The sequence below is a fragment of the Zootoca vivipara genome, chromosome 3 (genome assembly GCF_963506605.1).
Source record: "Zootoca vivipara chromosome 3, rZooViv1.1, whole genome shotgun sequence".
In the NCBI taxonomy this organism is placed as follows: Eukaryota; Metazoa; Chordata; class Lepidosauria; order Squamata; family Lacertidae; genus Zootoca; species Zootoca vivipara.
In genome coordinates, this window is record NC_083278.1 from 78,664,770 (window position 1) to 78,681,253 (window position 16,484).

The window sequence follows — 16,484 nt, forward strand, 5'->3', positions numbered from 1 at the left end:
CTGCCTTCCGTCCTCTTTTTTCTCTCTCTCGCCCCGCCCTACCTGCCACAAAGCTAACTAAGGCGCCGCGGCATCCTTGAGGAGGCAGCGCCGGGGCGAAGGCTCGCGTCAGTTCCTGTTCATATGCTGGGCTCGGCCAATTACACGTCGGCTCCTTCGGCTCCCGCCTCGTCTCCATGGTGACAGGAGGAGCCAGCCTTTTCCGGCCCCTTTGGGGAGCCACTTGTTCCTCAACATGGTGAGTTGCGTTCTGTTTTCACCTCGAAGAGGGGCGCGGGGTGGGTGGCGGGTGGCGAGGAGGAGACGAGGGACAACGGTTGAGACCTCGGACTCAGCTGGCGCGGGGAGAGCCAGCGCGCACGCGCAGCTCGGGGGTGCGGCGCGAGGACCTCTCAGAACCCCGGTTCTGGCTTGCCAGTTCTTAAGGCTTGGCTTCCTTTCATTGGGTAGCTGCGGAGATTGACGTCACTTTTCAGAGGTCACCTCTCTGCGCCTCGTCATGGCACCGTGACGCTGCTGCTTCACAGAGGCAATGCGGTGTAGTGGTTAAGGAACAAGGCATATGAGGTTGCCAGCTTTCGAACCGGGCCCTGCAGCTGTTCCCTTAGCAGCAGTTTGAACTGCAACCATTAGCAAGTCGGTTGTGTGTTTAAGCCCATGCCCTATAAAAAGGTTCTCCTCCTCCTGTGGACTGACTTGACAATTTGTTTGAAAAGCAGGGTATAAAAATTAGCAACAGTTTAATGCAGTGGGTTTTGGGCCATGCCCCACCTAAGCATCTCTAAAATCCTGATGCCCCCCCCCTTGTGACATATAATTCTTATTATTCAAAAAGTGAACTCCTATTCATGTGGAGGAAGCCTAAAAGGCCATTAACTATTAATTACTCATTCTCAAATTGCCCCTCCCCTTAAAAATCAAATTGCCCCCATGTGGGGCATGTGCCCCACGTTGGGAACCACGGGTTTAATGTGTATCAGATTTCTACTAGCCTGGACTTGAGGGGACAATCTTGACAAGGATGCCTGAGTTCAAACCCCTTTTTCAGCCACAGAGTTCAGTGGTAGGCCCCTGAGCACAGAGTTAGGTTATCTGATAGGCCATCTATTAGGCTAACCAAATTTATAGATCTAGTTACAGGTAGGTAGCCGTGTTGGTCTGGCGTAGTCGAAACAAAATAAAAAAAATTCCCCTTCCAGTAGCACCTTAGAGACCAACTAAGTTTGTCATTGGTATGAGCTTTCATGTGCATGCACACTTCAGATACATTCTTCAGATAAATTTATAGAGATATAGTGGAGATAAAACCACCTCAAAATTATTAGAGGCCAAATGGGTTAGAAATGTGATAAATTAAAAACAACCAACCAAACACTTGGTGCAGGATGCTGTGATAATGAGAGCTTCACTTACTGCATTCCTGCCTATTAAATGGCTCTTAAGGGAAGAGGAGCTTTTCCAACCCGGGCTTGGTCCTGCTTGCCAGGGTTAACTGTATTTATTCTTATCTCCTAAGTAAGTGTTACTTTGCGACAGTGTGTAACATTGGTGTGTAACTTCCCTTATAATAAAGGGCAGCGTTCAGAAATCAAGCACATTTTGGGGAATGTGATTGAAGAAATGGAAAGTTTCAGTAATTAAGAGATTGACAACAATTTGTGCTATTGCTTTTTTATTTGCAGGGGACAATACACTTATTTCGCAAATCACAGAGGTCTCTACTTGGCAAGTTAACACAGGAATTTAGATCAGTAGCTGCTGATCGAAGGGTAAAGTTTTCTTTTACAGTACAGACACTAAAACTCTAGTTACATGTCTTCTCAGAGAAATATACCTCTTAGCTTGCTGTAATAGAAACTTGATTCCAATAAATATTTGTTTTTCATTAGAATATATGACATTAATGAATGATTTTGGAAGAGAGGGGCATACTGCCATGTTGTTTCAGACAATATTTATGCTGCAGTTGCCTGTCCTTATTTACTCCTGTTTGATTTTAATTTGTTGTGTGATTTTGTACTACTTTCTGAACTGGTGAGAGTCTCCTTGCTGTCTATGATTTTATGAAGTTAGGGATGAGCACACTGGCTATATACTCCTCCTTCACCCATCTCCTCCTCCTCTCCTGGTTTATTTTCATGGCTATTTAGCCCAAGTTCCCCAGTTTGGATGTAATGGTTAATTCTCTCTTAATGTAAGCTAGGATCATTGTGCTGAAAGTGGCACGCCAGAGGAGGGGGGAGCACACTTCATAAATTGTTTTTGAGGCTTTGAATGACCATTTGAATGCAGTGTAGATACAGCTGTCTAGAACAGGTGTGGGGAACTTTTAGCTCACCAGATGTTGCTGAACTAAAACTCCCATCAGCCCCAACAAGCACGGGCACTGGCCAAGGATAATAGGAGCTGTAGTTTAGCAACAGCTAGAGGACCAAAGTTTCCTCACATGTGGTCTAGACTAGCAGTGGTTCACAATTAGCTAAGTACTGTGGACCCCCTGTTTTTTCAAAATCCAAGCGATGGAGCACCTACTTTTGAAAATTTTGCTATCTCTATGGTACTTTTTGTTATGTGAACGGTGCCAAGGACCCCCTGGCTGGGTTACACAGATCCCTGGGGGGTCCACGGACCACCAATTGGGAACCACTGGCCTAGAGTATGCTTCGCTGCTGTCTCTTGAGATCAGCAAGGGTGTTAAAGCTAATGGTGGCGTAAAATGCTAATTCAAAATTGTGTGAGTGTGTTACAGGATTGTAAGTTTTTTAATGACAAATAAGCTTTATTGCAATTCCCTTGTTAAGTAGTCACTTTAACTATTGTCATTTACAGTCATGGAAGATCTTGTTGTTTGGTGCGATAAACATAGTGTGTACTGGCTTCCTCCTTATGTGGTGCAGTTCAACAAACAGCATAGGTATGTTTATGTTATTGCATTTAAATGCTTCTGCATAGTAAACTGATAATAGTATTAATATAAAGAAGCAGAATCCTATATATGTAACAGAGTTAAGCAGTCTGTATTATAATTAGAAGAGTTGTAAATCTGCAAGCATCTTGTGATATCTAACTGTGTTTGTTATGTACTTCTTCCAAAATGTATTTTAATGGTCTGAGCATTCTTGTTGTTCCTCCCCTGGAGTATTCTTGAGGCAGGGCCTATTAAGAATAATCCTACAGTCTGTAAGCCTTTGTCTGGATTTGCAATTTATTGCCAGGTCTGTACCAGATGAATGCTCCTTGATCACACTGGCACTGTTAGTTCTTAAAGTACTGTGAAATCTGTGAAGCTAGCTACTTCTGTGCCGTTAATACTGTCCATATAGAAGAGGGGCACATTTTTCCACATTGCAAATATGCATGGATCACGGATATAATGACTACTTCCTGTGACTGGAGCTGATCATGACCCTGTGCACTTTTTTTGCCTTGGTTGTCATTTTTATTCTTGCTTAGGTTTTGCAAAAGCATGCCTTTCTTGGGTTATGTGGCTTGTGCAGTTATGTAGAGATTTTTTTATTTTTTAAAAAAACTTAAATCTGTGGCTCTGGTGAATGGGTAAGATAATTCTGACATATATGGTGCTCCTTTGCACCTAGTGCCTTCCTTGTTTCTTGGCAACCAGACCCCTCATATTGCTCTAGGCCAGAGATGTGGAACCAGTGGCCTTTCAGATGCTGGTAGACTAAAACGCTTGTGGGCCTGGGTCACGCTGTTTGAGGCTGATGGGAGCTCAGTGATATAGCAGGTGCTTTGCATGCAAAAGGCTCCAGCTTCAAACAGAGACACTCATGTCTGAAACCTTGGAGAGCTATTGTCTATCAGTGGAGACAGTACTAAGCTAGATGGACCAATGGTCTGACTTTGTATGAGGCAGCTTTGTTCCTAACATCTGGAGGGCTAGAGGTTCCCTATCCATGCTCTAGACCAGTGTTTCCCAACCATAGCTGCCAAGTTATCCCTTTTTTTAAGGGAAATTCCATTATGCTGAATAGGCTTCCTCGCGAGAAAAGGAAAAACTTGGCAGCTATGTTCCCAACCTTGTGCCTCCAGCTGTTTTTGGACTACAACTCCCATCATCCCTAGCTAGCAAGACCAGTGGTCAGGAATGATGGGAATTGTAGTCCGAAAACAGCTGGAGGCACAGGGTTGGGAAACACTGCTCTAGACATTGACTTGAAGGACAGGAGTGGAGTAGATTAGGCTTCCCCAAGCTTTATGGGCCTGGGAGCACATCTGAAAATTTAAGAAACTGTTGTGTGCACTAGAGCTGGGTGATATACTGTCTTGATATATCACCCAAAACTGATTTGAAGTCCATATTGTGATATTGGTTTCATAATTTTTGACATGACCTGCCAATATATTGTGAATCATGATGTGTGTATGTGCTGTGCGAAAATCACACTGCTTCTCTCGATTCCTGCAGCCCCTGTTAACTCTGCCAGCTCAGCTCTTCCCTACTTCCTGCAGGGGGCAGCAGATCACAAGAGCAGACACTGGCAAAAATCACGATGTGGGGGAAAACGTGAAGCCAGCCAATACCTCTACATTGCTCCATCCTTATTCCAGACATTGTGATATATCATTATATCACGCTGTTTAGCTGGTGATGGTGTTGAAAACCAGATATCGCCCAGCCCTAGTGGGCACCACGATACATCCATTTCATAGTAGAAAAACTGGTGAAGCTCAGAACATGCCTAAACATTCAGACTCTGAAACAAAGAACAGGCAAAAAAAGAAAGAAAAAAGAGGAACCTGCCCAAATAGGTAACCCTCCCCACCAAACAATCCCCACAAATTAAAATCAGACATTTAAAAAATGAGCAATTTTTCTGAGGGCCCCATGGTGCCCTTGGGCTCTTGATTGAGACTCCAGGAATAGCTGCTTACAGCTGTAGCTGCTGCTTGTCTTCCAGCTGCAGTGGAGCAGTCCCAGAATCTTAGCACTTACAATTCCCTTGAGCTGCCTTGCAACCCACGGTTTGACTACTGAGCATATGAGCACAAAGCATAGGCAACCAGTAGTCGTGATGCAATATTTGGAAGGTCACAGTTTCCCCACCACTATTGTAAAATGTGTCTTGTATCTTTAGAAGACATGGGTGTATGTAGGTAATGGTATGAAGCATTTAATCCTTGAAAGGAATATTTTGCAGGCAGGAGAACTTGAAGCTTCTTTACTATGTATTCATTCTTTATTGTGTAATTATGTGTAAGTAAAGTATAAACCTTCTTTCCACAGCTTTAACTGCATATACCTACCTAACTATCTTTGATCTTTTCAGGTATGTTTTACTTTTTAAAAAATCCTCATCTCATTTTGTAACACTTCCATATAATGTATGTGACTTTTCTTTATACTATTATCTAAAACCAGTGTTAGTCATACCCATAGTAAAGGTAAAGGGACCCCTGACCATTAGGTCCAGTCGTGACCGACCCTGGGGTTGCGGTGCTCATCTCGCGTTATTGGCCAAGGGAGCTTCCAGGTCATGTGGCCAGCATGACAAAGCCACTTCTGGCGAACCAGAGCAGCACATGGAAACACCGTTTACCTTCCCGCTGTAGCGGTACCTATTTATCTACTTTGACATGCTTTCAAACTGCTGGGTTGGCAGGAGCTGGGACCAAGCAACGGGAGCTCACCCCATTGCAGGGATATATATATATATATATATATATATATATATATATATATATATATATATACATACACCCATAGTAGACCCATGGAAATTAATGGGCATGACTAATCAGGTCCATCAATTTCAATGGGTCTAATCCAAGTACAACATACCAGGAACTAAGACCCGTTCAACATAATGGAGCTTATCTGAAGGCAGCCCTGTTTAGGGAGGCTTTTAATGTTTAATAGATTATTTTATTTCATTTTTCTGTTGGAGGCCGCCCAGAGTGGCTGGGGAAACCCAGCCAGATGGGCGGGGTATAAATAATATATTATTATTGATTGATTGATTGATTGATTGATTACTCTGTCTTTCTGTATGCAGTTGCACTGCCAAAACAACTTTATTATAATGAATTCTTGGAAACTGAGTTTTTATTAGCTAGATTTTGCTTATTTGAATTTCCATTGTTTTCTTTTAATATAGCTTAATAACATGCTTGATAAGTTATTGGGTAATGATGAAGAAGCCCACCCCAGCTTATTCATTTGGGTAAGTGATATGCTGATATTTCATGTCTCCTGAAAATATTTGTTCTAAAGTATGTGATAAACATGTAAGGGGCTTTTTTAATTAAAAAATGTATCAAAGTCTGTCTATGAAAATGTGTAAAACTTGTATAATCGGTCATATTTATATAAAGAAGTTTGGAACTTGCATGCAAAAATGGTATTGCATGTAAGATTTCATTCTAGCCTTGTTTTTGCCTGATACCAACATATATATTCGCTTCAGATGTGAGACCTTGAATGCAGGGATTGCCAACTTATGCACCCATAGGTCAGATCAGCATCTGTCCCCTACCCTGCACCATTTTATTTGGTCCCTGAAGGCCTTACACCATTTTAACCAATCTATGAGAAAATAATTTCCTCACAGTTTATTGTACAGGGCAAATCATTTAGCTTTGCAGGCAAGTCCCTCTGAATGTGCTGAGAGTTTACTTCCTGATCAGAATACTTGTCTGCCCATATTGATTTTAAAATGTTTGACCTCTCAAATTTCAGGTTTGAGAGATTTGAAGTCCTAGCAGTATTTGCTTCCACGGTTCTAGCACAACTTGGGGCGCTCTTTATACTCAAAGAAAGGTAGGAATATTGCTTGAACTTATAACTGATATGTAACAAGAGGAATGAAATAATGCCAGAAGTCAATTTTAATTTTTGACACAATAGTCTTCAGCTTGCTGCTTTGTACTGGTGTACATACATCTGATGTGTGACTAAGGCTGTAATCCTTTGGTCCTTGGGATTTTGTGAATCTCCCCCTCCATAGCCAGAGAAAGAGGTGCATCCTTGGAGTGGGAGCTCCAACCATGGGGGCCTCCCTGCAGCAGCAAAATCCAATTGCAGAGAGGGGTTCTTGGGACAGATTGGGGAAGGCATTGGATCTGCTCGGTCCAAAACCCTCCTGGTCCTCTAACCCTGTCCTGGAACGAGGCAATGCAGGGGTTGGGGGGGTGAACAGGCCCTGGGGCTGGTATATGTATTTGTGTGTGTGTATTATTTAAAAGGAGACCCTCCAAAGGGAGGCAAAAAAGAAAGATGGGCAATCCCTCAGCTTCTACCCTGCTGGCATGAGCTCAGAGGGATTTGGATCGACTATGCCTCCTGTTCCACCAGTAGGATTGCTTTGTAACAGACGTCTGGAAAGAACAGTTAACTGTAAAACTATTATTATTGTGTCTTGCAGTGCTGAACGATTTCTGGAACAACCAGAGATTCACACGTAAGTGCTTTTAATATGCAAAAGAATTGAATTAAATATTACAGGGATAAGGGGGAATGGCTAATACAGTGTTAATTCTCCACATTACTGCATTGTTAAATGCAGAACAATAAAGTATACACTGACATGATCTTGAGGCCATTGGCAAAATTCCATTTGAATTTAATGTCTCTCAATTGTATTTGTAGTTATAAATTAACTCTCATAGTTGTGGGGCAAGATATTTAAAAAGATTTTTATGTGTTTGTTGCTGAGGATGTAACACTCTTAGATAAATATTGTAGAGCAGAACTGTAATTCTACTGTATACATTGGAATAGGATTAAAGAAATAAGTTTTCTATTTCAATAAAAGCTGATTAAATGTAGCTAAATGAAGGAAGAAAAATAGGATGATAAACAGGTTAGTAAATTAAAAAACTGGCTAAGGTATCTAGTACTTGGTGGAATATTATGATAGCCAATGGCATTACAATTGATTTTTTGTTTTTAGGGGTCGATTGTTGGTTGGGACCTTTGTGGCACTCTCTTTCAACCTGTTTACAATGCTTTCTATTAGGAATAAACCTTTTGCTTATGTCTCTGAAGGTACGTAATGAATACATGTGTTAAAACGAGTGAATGTTCATGAGTTTGGAGATACGACTTTCTTATAAAAACAAAAATTACTTTCTGGGTAGCCACTATTTTTGACTGCCACGAAGCCCCTACTCTCCCCCCCAAATCTTCTTGTATGCCTGGAGGGCCTGGGAGAAGTAGGTGGTTTATCATTTGCGGTGGAGAAAAAACGTGCTCTCCAAATCGTACTGCCAATGAGAACTCTTTGCTGAGTGATGCTACTTGCCAGAGAGCCTGGGGCAATTCTTCCTGACAAATGTACTTGTGGATGCCTCTGAGTAACAGTTGTTCACATCTAGATGATGATTTCTCTAAAGAACAGTTATGGAAGGTGGAAGGTGTGTAAATCTTATGAGGCTTGCTTATGCACATGCCAGAGGCTGATTCAGGATAGTGCAACCAGTTCCCCCGCACGGGTCGCTGAGCCAAGGGGGCACCTTTCTGCGTCCTCAAAGCCTCGTAAGGGCCTGGTTTGGGAAGGAGGTCTGAGGGCTCTGACAGGGTCCTAGAGTTCTTCCACCTCCTTCCCAAAGTCTAGTTAGCACTTGCCCAGCTTTGAGAAGGAGTCGTGAGGACTCCAGAACCCTTTCAGAGCCTTCACACCTCTTTCCCAAAGCCCAGCACCTCCCTTACCCGGCTTTGGGAAGATCGCAGGAGGGCTGCAGGGAGGGCAGCAAATTTTGGCCTAGCACATGGTGCCATATTATCAAGGTCTGCACCTGCACATGCCTTTTTCAAAACGTTTTAAATGTCAGTGAGCTTAAGTGTTCAGTTTCAGATATATACTGGTCAAGCTATAGTATTTTTGTCTGATATTTTTACTTACTGCACTGTGGTTACTGTTGCTGGGGAAAATGTTTTATTGGATTTTCTCTTAGTGGGGGGGTATAGGATGATTTTAACTTTTGCATTGCTCATTCCGTCATTTTGCATTTTTTATTTCTGTAAGGCATGTAGGATTTCCCAGAAAAGTAGCCTATAAATATTTTAAAATACTGTTTTAAGAAACACCTGCTGCTAAACCCTGACTCACACCTGTGCAAACTAGTCTTGCATATTGTTCTTACAATATCAGAATACTATTACTGTATTAAAGTGCTAAAAGAACACTGTAGCTATGCTGGCACAATAAGTGTGTTGACCTGGAACAATAAAACATACATCCAGACCTATTATTTTCCTGCAGGCCTGACATAGAATTGCACTTGCAGTTTTCAAAAATACATTTCTGTGTGTTTCAGTGACTGACATGCTATCATAAGTATTCTAATAATAATATGTGCTATGGTGGGGTTTTTTTGTAGCTGCAAGTACAAGTTGGCTTCAGGAACATGTTGCAGATCTCAGTAGGAGGTAAGTTAAAAGGATGACATGGTAATAGAATCATGGAACCATAGAATTTTAGAGCAGGAAGGGATCCTTAGGACCATCTAGTCCAGGGGTAGGCAACCTCAGGCCCATGGGCCGGATGCGGCCCAATCGCCTTCTCAGTCCGGCCCACGGACGGTCCGGGGATCAGCGTGTTTTTACATGAGTAGAATGTGTCCTTTTCTTTAAAATGCATCTCTGGGTTATTGGTATGGCCTGCCTTAGTGTTTTTACATGAGTAGAATGTGTCCTTTTATTTAAAATGCATCTCTGGGTTATTTGTGGAGCATAGGAATTCGTTCATTCCCCCCCCCCCAAAAAAAATATAGTCCGGCCCACCACATGGTCTGAGGGACGGTGGACCGGCCCACGGCTGAAAAAGGTTGCTGAGCCCTGGTCTAGTCCAACTCCCTGCTATGCTGGAATCTCCACTAAAGCATCCATGAAGATGGCCATCCAACCTCTGCTTTAAAACCTCCAAGGAAATGAGAGTCCACTACCTTCCAAGGGAGACTCTTCCACTGTCGAATAGCTGTTACTGTCAGAAAGTGCTTCCTAATGTTTAGTCAGAATCTCCTTTCTTGTAGCTTGAATCCAGTGCTTGAAATCCTATCATCTAGAGAAGGAGAAAAGCTTCCTCCATCTTCCATGTATCAGCCCTTTAAATATTTAAAGATTGCTATCATATCTCATCTCAGTCTCTTCTTATCCAAGCTAAACATACCCAACTCCCTCAACTGTTTCTCATAAGGCTTGGTTTCCAGACTCTTGAGCATATTGGCTGTCAATATCCCTCTTAAATTGTGCTGCCCAGAACTGGACACAGTACTCCATCTGTGATCTGACCAAGGCAGAATAGAGTGGTAATTTTACTTTCCTTGATCTGGGCACTATATTTCCATTGATGCAGCCTAGAACAGGATTGCATTTTTTCTTTTCTTTTTTTGCTGCTGCTGCAAGGTTAATATAGAAGGAATAGTGGCTTTGGCCATGGGACTTGCTTGTCATGCAGTTTGACAAGACCAAGGGCTGCCTCTGACCTGCACCCTCTTCCCCCTACTAACATGGCCTCCCTGTAAGATGAGTTACTGAGCAGAGATAAGCAGAATTTAGAAGACAAGGTACATAATTCCTACATTTTCCAAAAGTATTCAAGTGTGGTGGTCTGTGTTTGCTCTCATTTGGTGTAATGGTTTAGAAACCTGACATCCTTGCTAAACCAACTGTCCTATGCTTCCATCTGGTCTTGGGAAAAGTGGGTTCCTGGAAAATGTTTCTAGAAAATGTCACAATAATATGAAAGTATTTTGAATTTGCTAGGTTGATATTTGATGGCATCTGTCTCCGCTCTGGTTAACATTGTGAAACACCTCCCTCTTTGAATTCCCCAATAACCTTTGTATCCTGTCCGTCATCAGATCATATGGTGGCTGGTGATGGCCTTCATGTTAAGTTTCTTAAAATACATATATGAAAAAGCAAGATGATTCCCCATGTCCACTTTTGCATAAAAAGCTGCCTTATACCAAGTCAGACTATTTGTCTGCCTAATCCATTCTGTCAACACTTGATTAGCAGCAGCTTTCCAGGATTTCAGGCAGAATTCTGTTTCCCAGCATGTGCCAGTTGATCCTCTTAACTGACGAATGATGCCAGGGATTGAATTGAGAATCATCTGAATGCAAAGTGTGTGCTCTGCCACTAAATAAATAAGTTATAGTTGGAGAGGCCATCATGTCATTTCAGTAGCTAAAACCTTTTATGAAACTGGGCACCATCAGTTAAAGCTGGGAGGAAATATGTGTAACTAAAATTGAAGAGCTTTTTCCTTGATTTTATTTCAGCATTTAGGTATGCTCCTGCCCCTTTTATCATTTCCCTCAGCAATAAGGCTCCCACCTGGGTCAAGTAGAGTTCCCTGTCTGCAGAGGGACTGCCATAAGAGCCACCACTGTACCTATAAATTGCATGTGTTGCTGTTTCACTGGATGTTTCCACTATTGATACATGTTATTCCTCGCTTTCTTTTAGTTTGTGTGGGATCATTCCTGGGCTGAGCAGCATCTTTCTTCCACGCATGAACCCTTTCATCTTGATTGACCTTGCAGGGGCTTTAGCTCTTTGCATTACATACATGCTAATCGAAATTAAGTAAGTACTCATGAACTTAACGAAGACATTCATAGATAACAAAGGCTGAAAAACAGGTCTGCCCGCTAATGTTACCCTTGTTTCTTTCAGTAATTATTTTGCAGTAGATACTGCCTCTGCTCTAGCCATTGCCTTGATGACGTTTGGTACCATGTATCCCATGAGCGTCTACAGTGGAAAGGTATTGCTTCAGGTGAGCCAATGAGAGAAGTGACTTTGTGATAGCATCTTTCAGTGTAGCCAAGGTTGGCAGCACCCATTTAATTTAAAACACACAGTCTCTCACTTTATGAAATGTTTAAAAATGTTCCATATTGCATATTACAACAGCTGCCTATATGATACTGGACCCAATTTAAGATTGCTGTTGGTATATAAAGCCTAGAATGACTTGGAACGTGGATAACTGATGGAGCGCCTCTCCCCATATCATCCAGCCTATACTTTGAGATAGTTGAGGGGGCCTCCTTCATGGTTCCAATGCTGAGTGTGCTCTGTCATGCTGGGATGCAAGACAAGCACTTCTTGGTCATTGTGCCACACCCCTTTAATTCCATCCCCCTGGGAGTGTGGCTGGCATAATCACTGTTGGCTTTCCACCATGTAGTTAAAAACAGAGCTTTTCTAGGTCTTTAGAGGATCAGATTAGTTTGTTCTGAATTTGAGTGCTCTACTGTTGTAATCTTTTATTTGTTTTACTCGCATTTTTGTCTTCATGATTGTATTTTTTAAGACTATGGGGTAGTGTTGTGGGACCTTCTGATGGAAAGCAATCTCCAAATTTTACAAATAAATAAATGTAAATTTTAAAAAAAATTCATTGAATTGTAAACAAAAGCCTACAGGGGCAGAAAAAAGGCCTGGTGAGAACTGAGCATGCTCAGGGCCCCCAACAACCACAGAATGATACATGCCAGTCAGGAAAGAAAATCTGGAGCAAAGCTGTCAAGTTTCCCCTTTTCTCGTGAGGAAGCCTATTCAGCATAAGGGAATTTCCCTTAAAAAAGGGGAGAACTTGACAACTATGACCTGGAGGCGTGGGTGGGGAGGGTTATGGAATGGAGTATCCTGGGAGGAGAACACGGCTAGTTTGCTAGAACGTTGAGCAAGAACGTGCCTATTAAGAGGTGAAAAGCACAGTGTCGTTTTTTTAGAGTCCCACTTTAGAGTCCATAGTGCAGGCATCCCCAAACTTCAGCCCTCCAGATGTTTTGGACTACAATTCCCATCCTCCCCGACCACTGGTCCTGTTAGCTAGGGATCATGAGAGTTGTAGGCCAAAACATCTGGAGGGCTGCAGTTTGGGGGTGCCTGCCATAGTGCGTCCTCAGCAGAAGCAGCTTTATGGGTGTAGGGGATCTGCTATGCTAACTTCCTGGCATGTGAGCTGCTATTCCTTACCAGAGTGGGAGGTGACAGGGAGGTCAGTGTGGCACAAACACACTGGTGGAGCCAAATCTAGTGGTGTTCTTGGTGCATTTACATTATGCCAACCTCCCTGCCCCCTCCCTTCCCCTCCTTCCTGTTAAGCAACGGTAGCCATCTGCCAGGAAGCTGGCATAGAAGTTCCACTCCATTTAGTGAGCCACTTTTATTGTCTTTATATTGATTGTTGAGTCATTTAAGAACTTAGGGGGGGGGGAACCCTCTTTGGCAGTTTTTAAAAGTAATAGTATTTTTTGTTTTTTCAGACAACACCACCTCATGTGATTGGACAGCTTGATAAACTTATAAGAGAAGTAAGTTAGTGTAAAATGTTACATTGGTATACAGTGGCCAGGGCCACCCTTGCCCCAGAGCATGCACAATATATATTTTTATGGGTTGTGTATCCAAGGGAGAGGAGGCAATATTTCCTTATTTTCTAATACTGGTGTTTCAGTTTTCCGTATCAATGAAATATTCTGCTTTTTGTAGGAATTTGGTAAACAGCATCTCCCATTAATTTTCCAATGATCTCTTTGTTCACATTTTTAGCTTGGATACTATAGAAGCTATAGATACACATTTTTTTTTAAAAAAAGAACATTGTTAATACTTTACTAATAAATTAATATATAAATATAGAATGTTCTGATCAGTCTTATGAGATGTATCTGATGCTGTCTTGTGTTCCAAGTGGCCTTTTGAAGAATGCAGTTGGTGGAAGTATAAATAGGCTTACTGTATATATTGATCTTCTGCATGTTTACATAGAAAACACATTGATTTCAAGGAGGCTGGACTCCAAGTGAGCTTTCTATTAACACAACCCTTGGGGCTTTATGAATAAGCTGTCAGAAGCATTAGCATTTTAATACCAATATTTTGATCCATTGTGTGTCTTCAATTAGGTTTCTACATTGGATGGTGTCTTAGAAGTACGAAATGAACATTTTTGGACATTGGGATTTGGTTCTCTGGTATGTATCCCCCCACCTGGCTTTATTTTATTTTTTCAAAACAAAGCATGTCACTCTTTTTAATCACATCACTTGAAGATTGTTTCTATCCTGCACAGTTTATATGCTTCAAGTGCAGGGGAGAGATGAGCTTATTTTTCATTTGCTTTCTAGGCTGGATCAGTACATGTGAGAATTCGAAGAGATGCTAATGAACAAATGGTACTTGCTCACGTGACCAATCGGTTGTATACGCTAGTGTCTACGTTGACTGTTCAGATTTTCAAAGATGACTGGATTAGGCCAACCTTGACCTCTGGACCTATTGCAAACAATATGCTGAATCTTTCAGATCATCACATCATTCCAATGCCACCTCTAAAGATGGCAGAAAACTCTAACGTGGCTACATCTACTCCAGCTAAAGCAAGTAGTCCACCTCCAGAATTCTCCTTTAACACACCAGGCAAAAATATGAATCCAGTCGTTCTCGTGAATACTCAGACAAGGCCCTACAGACTAGGCTTCAGCCGTGGAACTGTACCTTACAGCAGTGTCTTCACACAAGGATTTGGAGTCCCAGGAATAGGGGCAACCCAGGGATTCAGGACTGGTTTAATAAATGCTCCCCACAGATATGGAACTGGCACTCAAGGTCAGCCCAGGCCCCAATAAACTATTTCCCATATTTATTGTTTGATTATTTTTTATCTATTTTATTGCTCACTTTTTTCTACAAGACTATTCATATTTTTTAGATGGACCAGGATCAAATATTCCCAATCATGAAAATGTGTTTTTGTTGCTTCATTTACTATCTCACGCAGTTACTGCTCTCTGACTGTAAAAGTTGCAACTATACAAGCGGTGAGCTTATTCATGTTTTATTTTTGCTTTTGTAAGTGATTACAGTACACTATATCAATGGAGCTTCAGAAGATAACAAATTTGGTCAGAAGTGAGGTTCTATACCGTTTTCTTGATGGTGATGAAGAGTGTTTCCAATTACCAAATTTCTCCAAAACTTCTTTGCATATGATGTAATCATACAATCATTTTTAAAAGTTACCTTTTCCTTAATTGGAAAGGTGTGTGTCATATAAAAATGGCCACTTGGAGGTCCAACAAACCCACTTGAAATCTTATTTGACATTAAGAGATGCTTATCTAAATAAATACTTTATATTGCTGCCAGGTTCACAAGAGTTATCAACTCTCATATGGAGTTAACTATCACAGATTCATTTTTATTTCTGTCATCTGTGTTTGACAGTGTGCTGGGAAATCTTAGGGTGGTCCTTTTAAACTATTGGTAATCCTGTTTGAAGAGTTCAGAGTAGTGGCATGGTACCGGTATGTGGAATGGATGCTTTGGTTAACCCAGTAGCATTTATTTAAGGAAACACTGATTTTAAAAGTTCTTTCCAGCTGCTTTTTTAAAACTGATGGTACCTCTGCATGAAGGTAAGCAAGGTGCTTAAATGGGAAGTATAGCAACAGGTCAGTCACTCTGTTTTTTGTTAGCAGTTTCAACTAGCATGATCAGTAACTGATTTGAGTGCATATTTTAATGTTTTGCTAATAAGTATTGTGATACTTTTCCCTTCATTCTGTTGCCAGTGAAAATTTGTATACCACCTGCCTACATTATATACTGTACTGTACCTAGTTTTCCTTCAGTGAGTCCTTACCTACAAGGGCACATGATTTAGATTAGTTGGTGACCAGCATCAACTTTACTTTTCTACCACGGAAAACCACAAAGTGTGGCTGCCTCTCTCCTCCACCCTGCTCTCCAAAACAGTCACACTAACAGCATGCATGAAACCAGGTTGCTGTAGCAGACATGTGGACTCTCGCACCTTCTTCCTACCTCTAGGTTTCTTTCCTGGCAGCCATTTACATTCCTACCCTCTCCTGTTTGTGATTCAGGGGACCCTTCTGCAAGGAGGAAATGGGGGTGGTGGTTTGATTTCAGGATTTGGCTTTTCCACCTTCCCTTTCCCAAATGCCTTGCTGGATAGATACCCTTCCTTTTCTAGCATGTCCGCTGCTGGGTGTCTGGTTATTTTGATTGTGAGACATATCCATTTAATGCTAAAAGGGCACATGATGTTCTTTGAGGCAGGACAACCGTACCAGAGCCATTTCAGGTTTTCCAAGTACCTCTCCTTGATGCGGAAGAAGTTTATATGCCCTCTTCCACCCAGCTCAAAGAGGCGTGTGTCATTGGGTGTGGGTAGAATTTAAAACAGGGCTGAATCCAATGTTGCTGCTTTACATGTGCAACAGATTTCCATGTGCCCAGTGGAACTTCCTCTCTCAGCCTCAAGATCAGCTGCAAAGGGATAAGGGTCCCTCTGGAGCAGATTTGGGGGTGTTGGGTTCTGGGGGGAGGAGAGGAAATGGAAGTTGTGTTGTATGAGTGGAACTCCCTTTGGTATAGATTCCAAACATTCCTTTGGGCTGTTTGTATTCTGCTAAGCCATAGAAGTTGCCCAGTGAAATCAATTCTCTTACCCATTTTGTATATCTTGGTCCTTCAAACC

The 16,484-nt window shown here is 41.9% G+C and overlaps 1 protein-coding gene across 2 annotated transcripts; it reads left to right on the plus strand.

Moving 5' to 3' along the window:
* Positions 1-67: 67 nt before the first annotated feature.
* Positions 68-14,625, plus strand: SLC30A6 (solute carrier family 30 member 6). Of its 2 annotated transcripts, none has more exons than XM_035108309.2 (14): positions 68-238; positions 1,683-1,769; positions 2,830-2,914; positions 5,246-5,288; positions 6,117-6,182; positions 6,698-6,778; positions 7,383-7,418; positions 7,911-8,005; positions 9,340-9,388; positions 11,435-11,554; positions 11,645-11,735; positions 13,246-13,293; positions 13,888-13,956; positions 14,110-14,625. In XM_035108309.2, exons 1-14 carry the CDS (start codon positions 236-238, stop codon positions 14,608-14,610), a joined length of 1,374 nt encoding a protein of 457 aa, XP_034964200.1. In that variant the 5' UTR covers positions 68-235; the 3' UTR covers positions 14,611-14,625. The 2 variants fall into 2 exon arrangements, with proteins under 2 accessions (XP_034964200.1, XP_034964199.1); XM_035108308.2 differs by having other exon boundaries at positions 70-238; positions 11,645-11,747.
* The last annotated feature ends 1,859 nt before the right edge of the window (positions 14,626-16,484 follow it).

Excerpts from the sequence above, each read along its gene's own strand:
- SLC30A6 (XM_035108308.2), top strand. Across the intron at positions 2,915-5,245 it reads CAGTTCAACAAACAGCATAG|CTTTAACTGCATATACCTAC; the intron begins GTATGTTTATGT and ends TTCTTTCCACAG. Across the intron at positions 9,389-11,434 it reads GTTGCAGATCTCAGTAGGAG|TTTGTGTGGGATCATTCCTG; the intron begins GTAAGTTAAAAG and ends GCTTTCTTTTAG.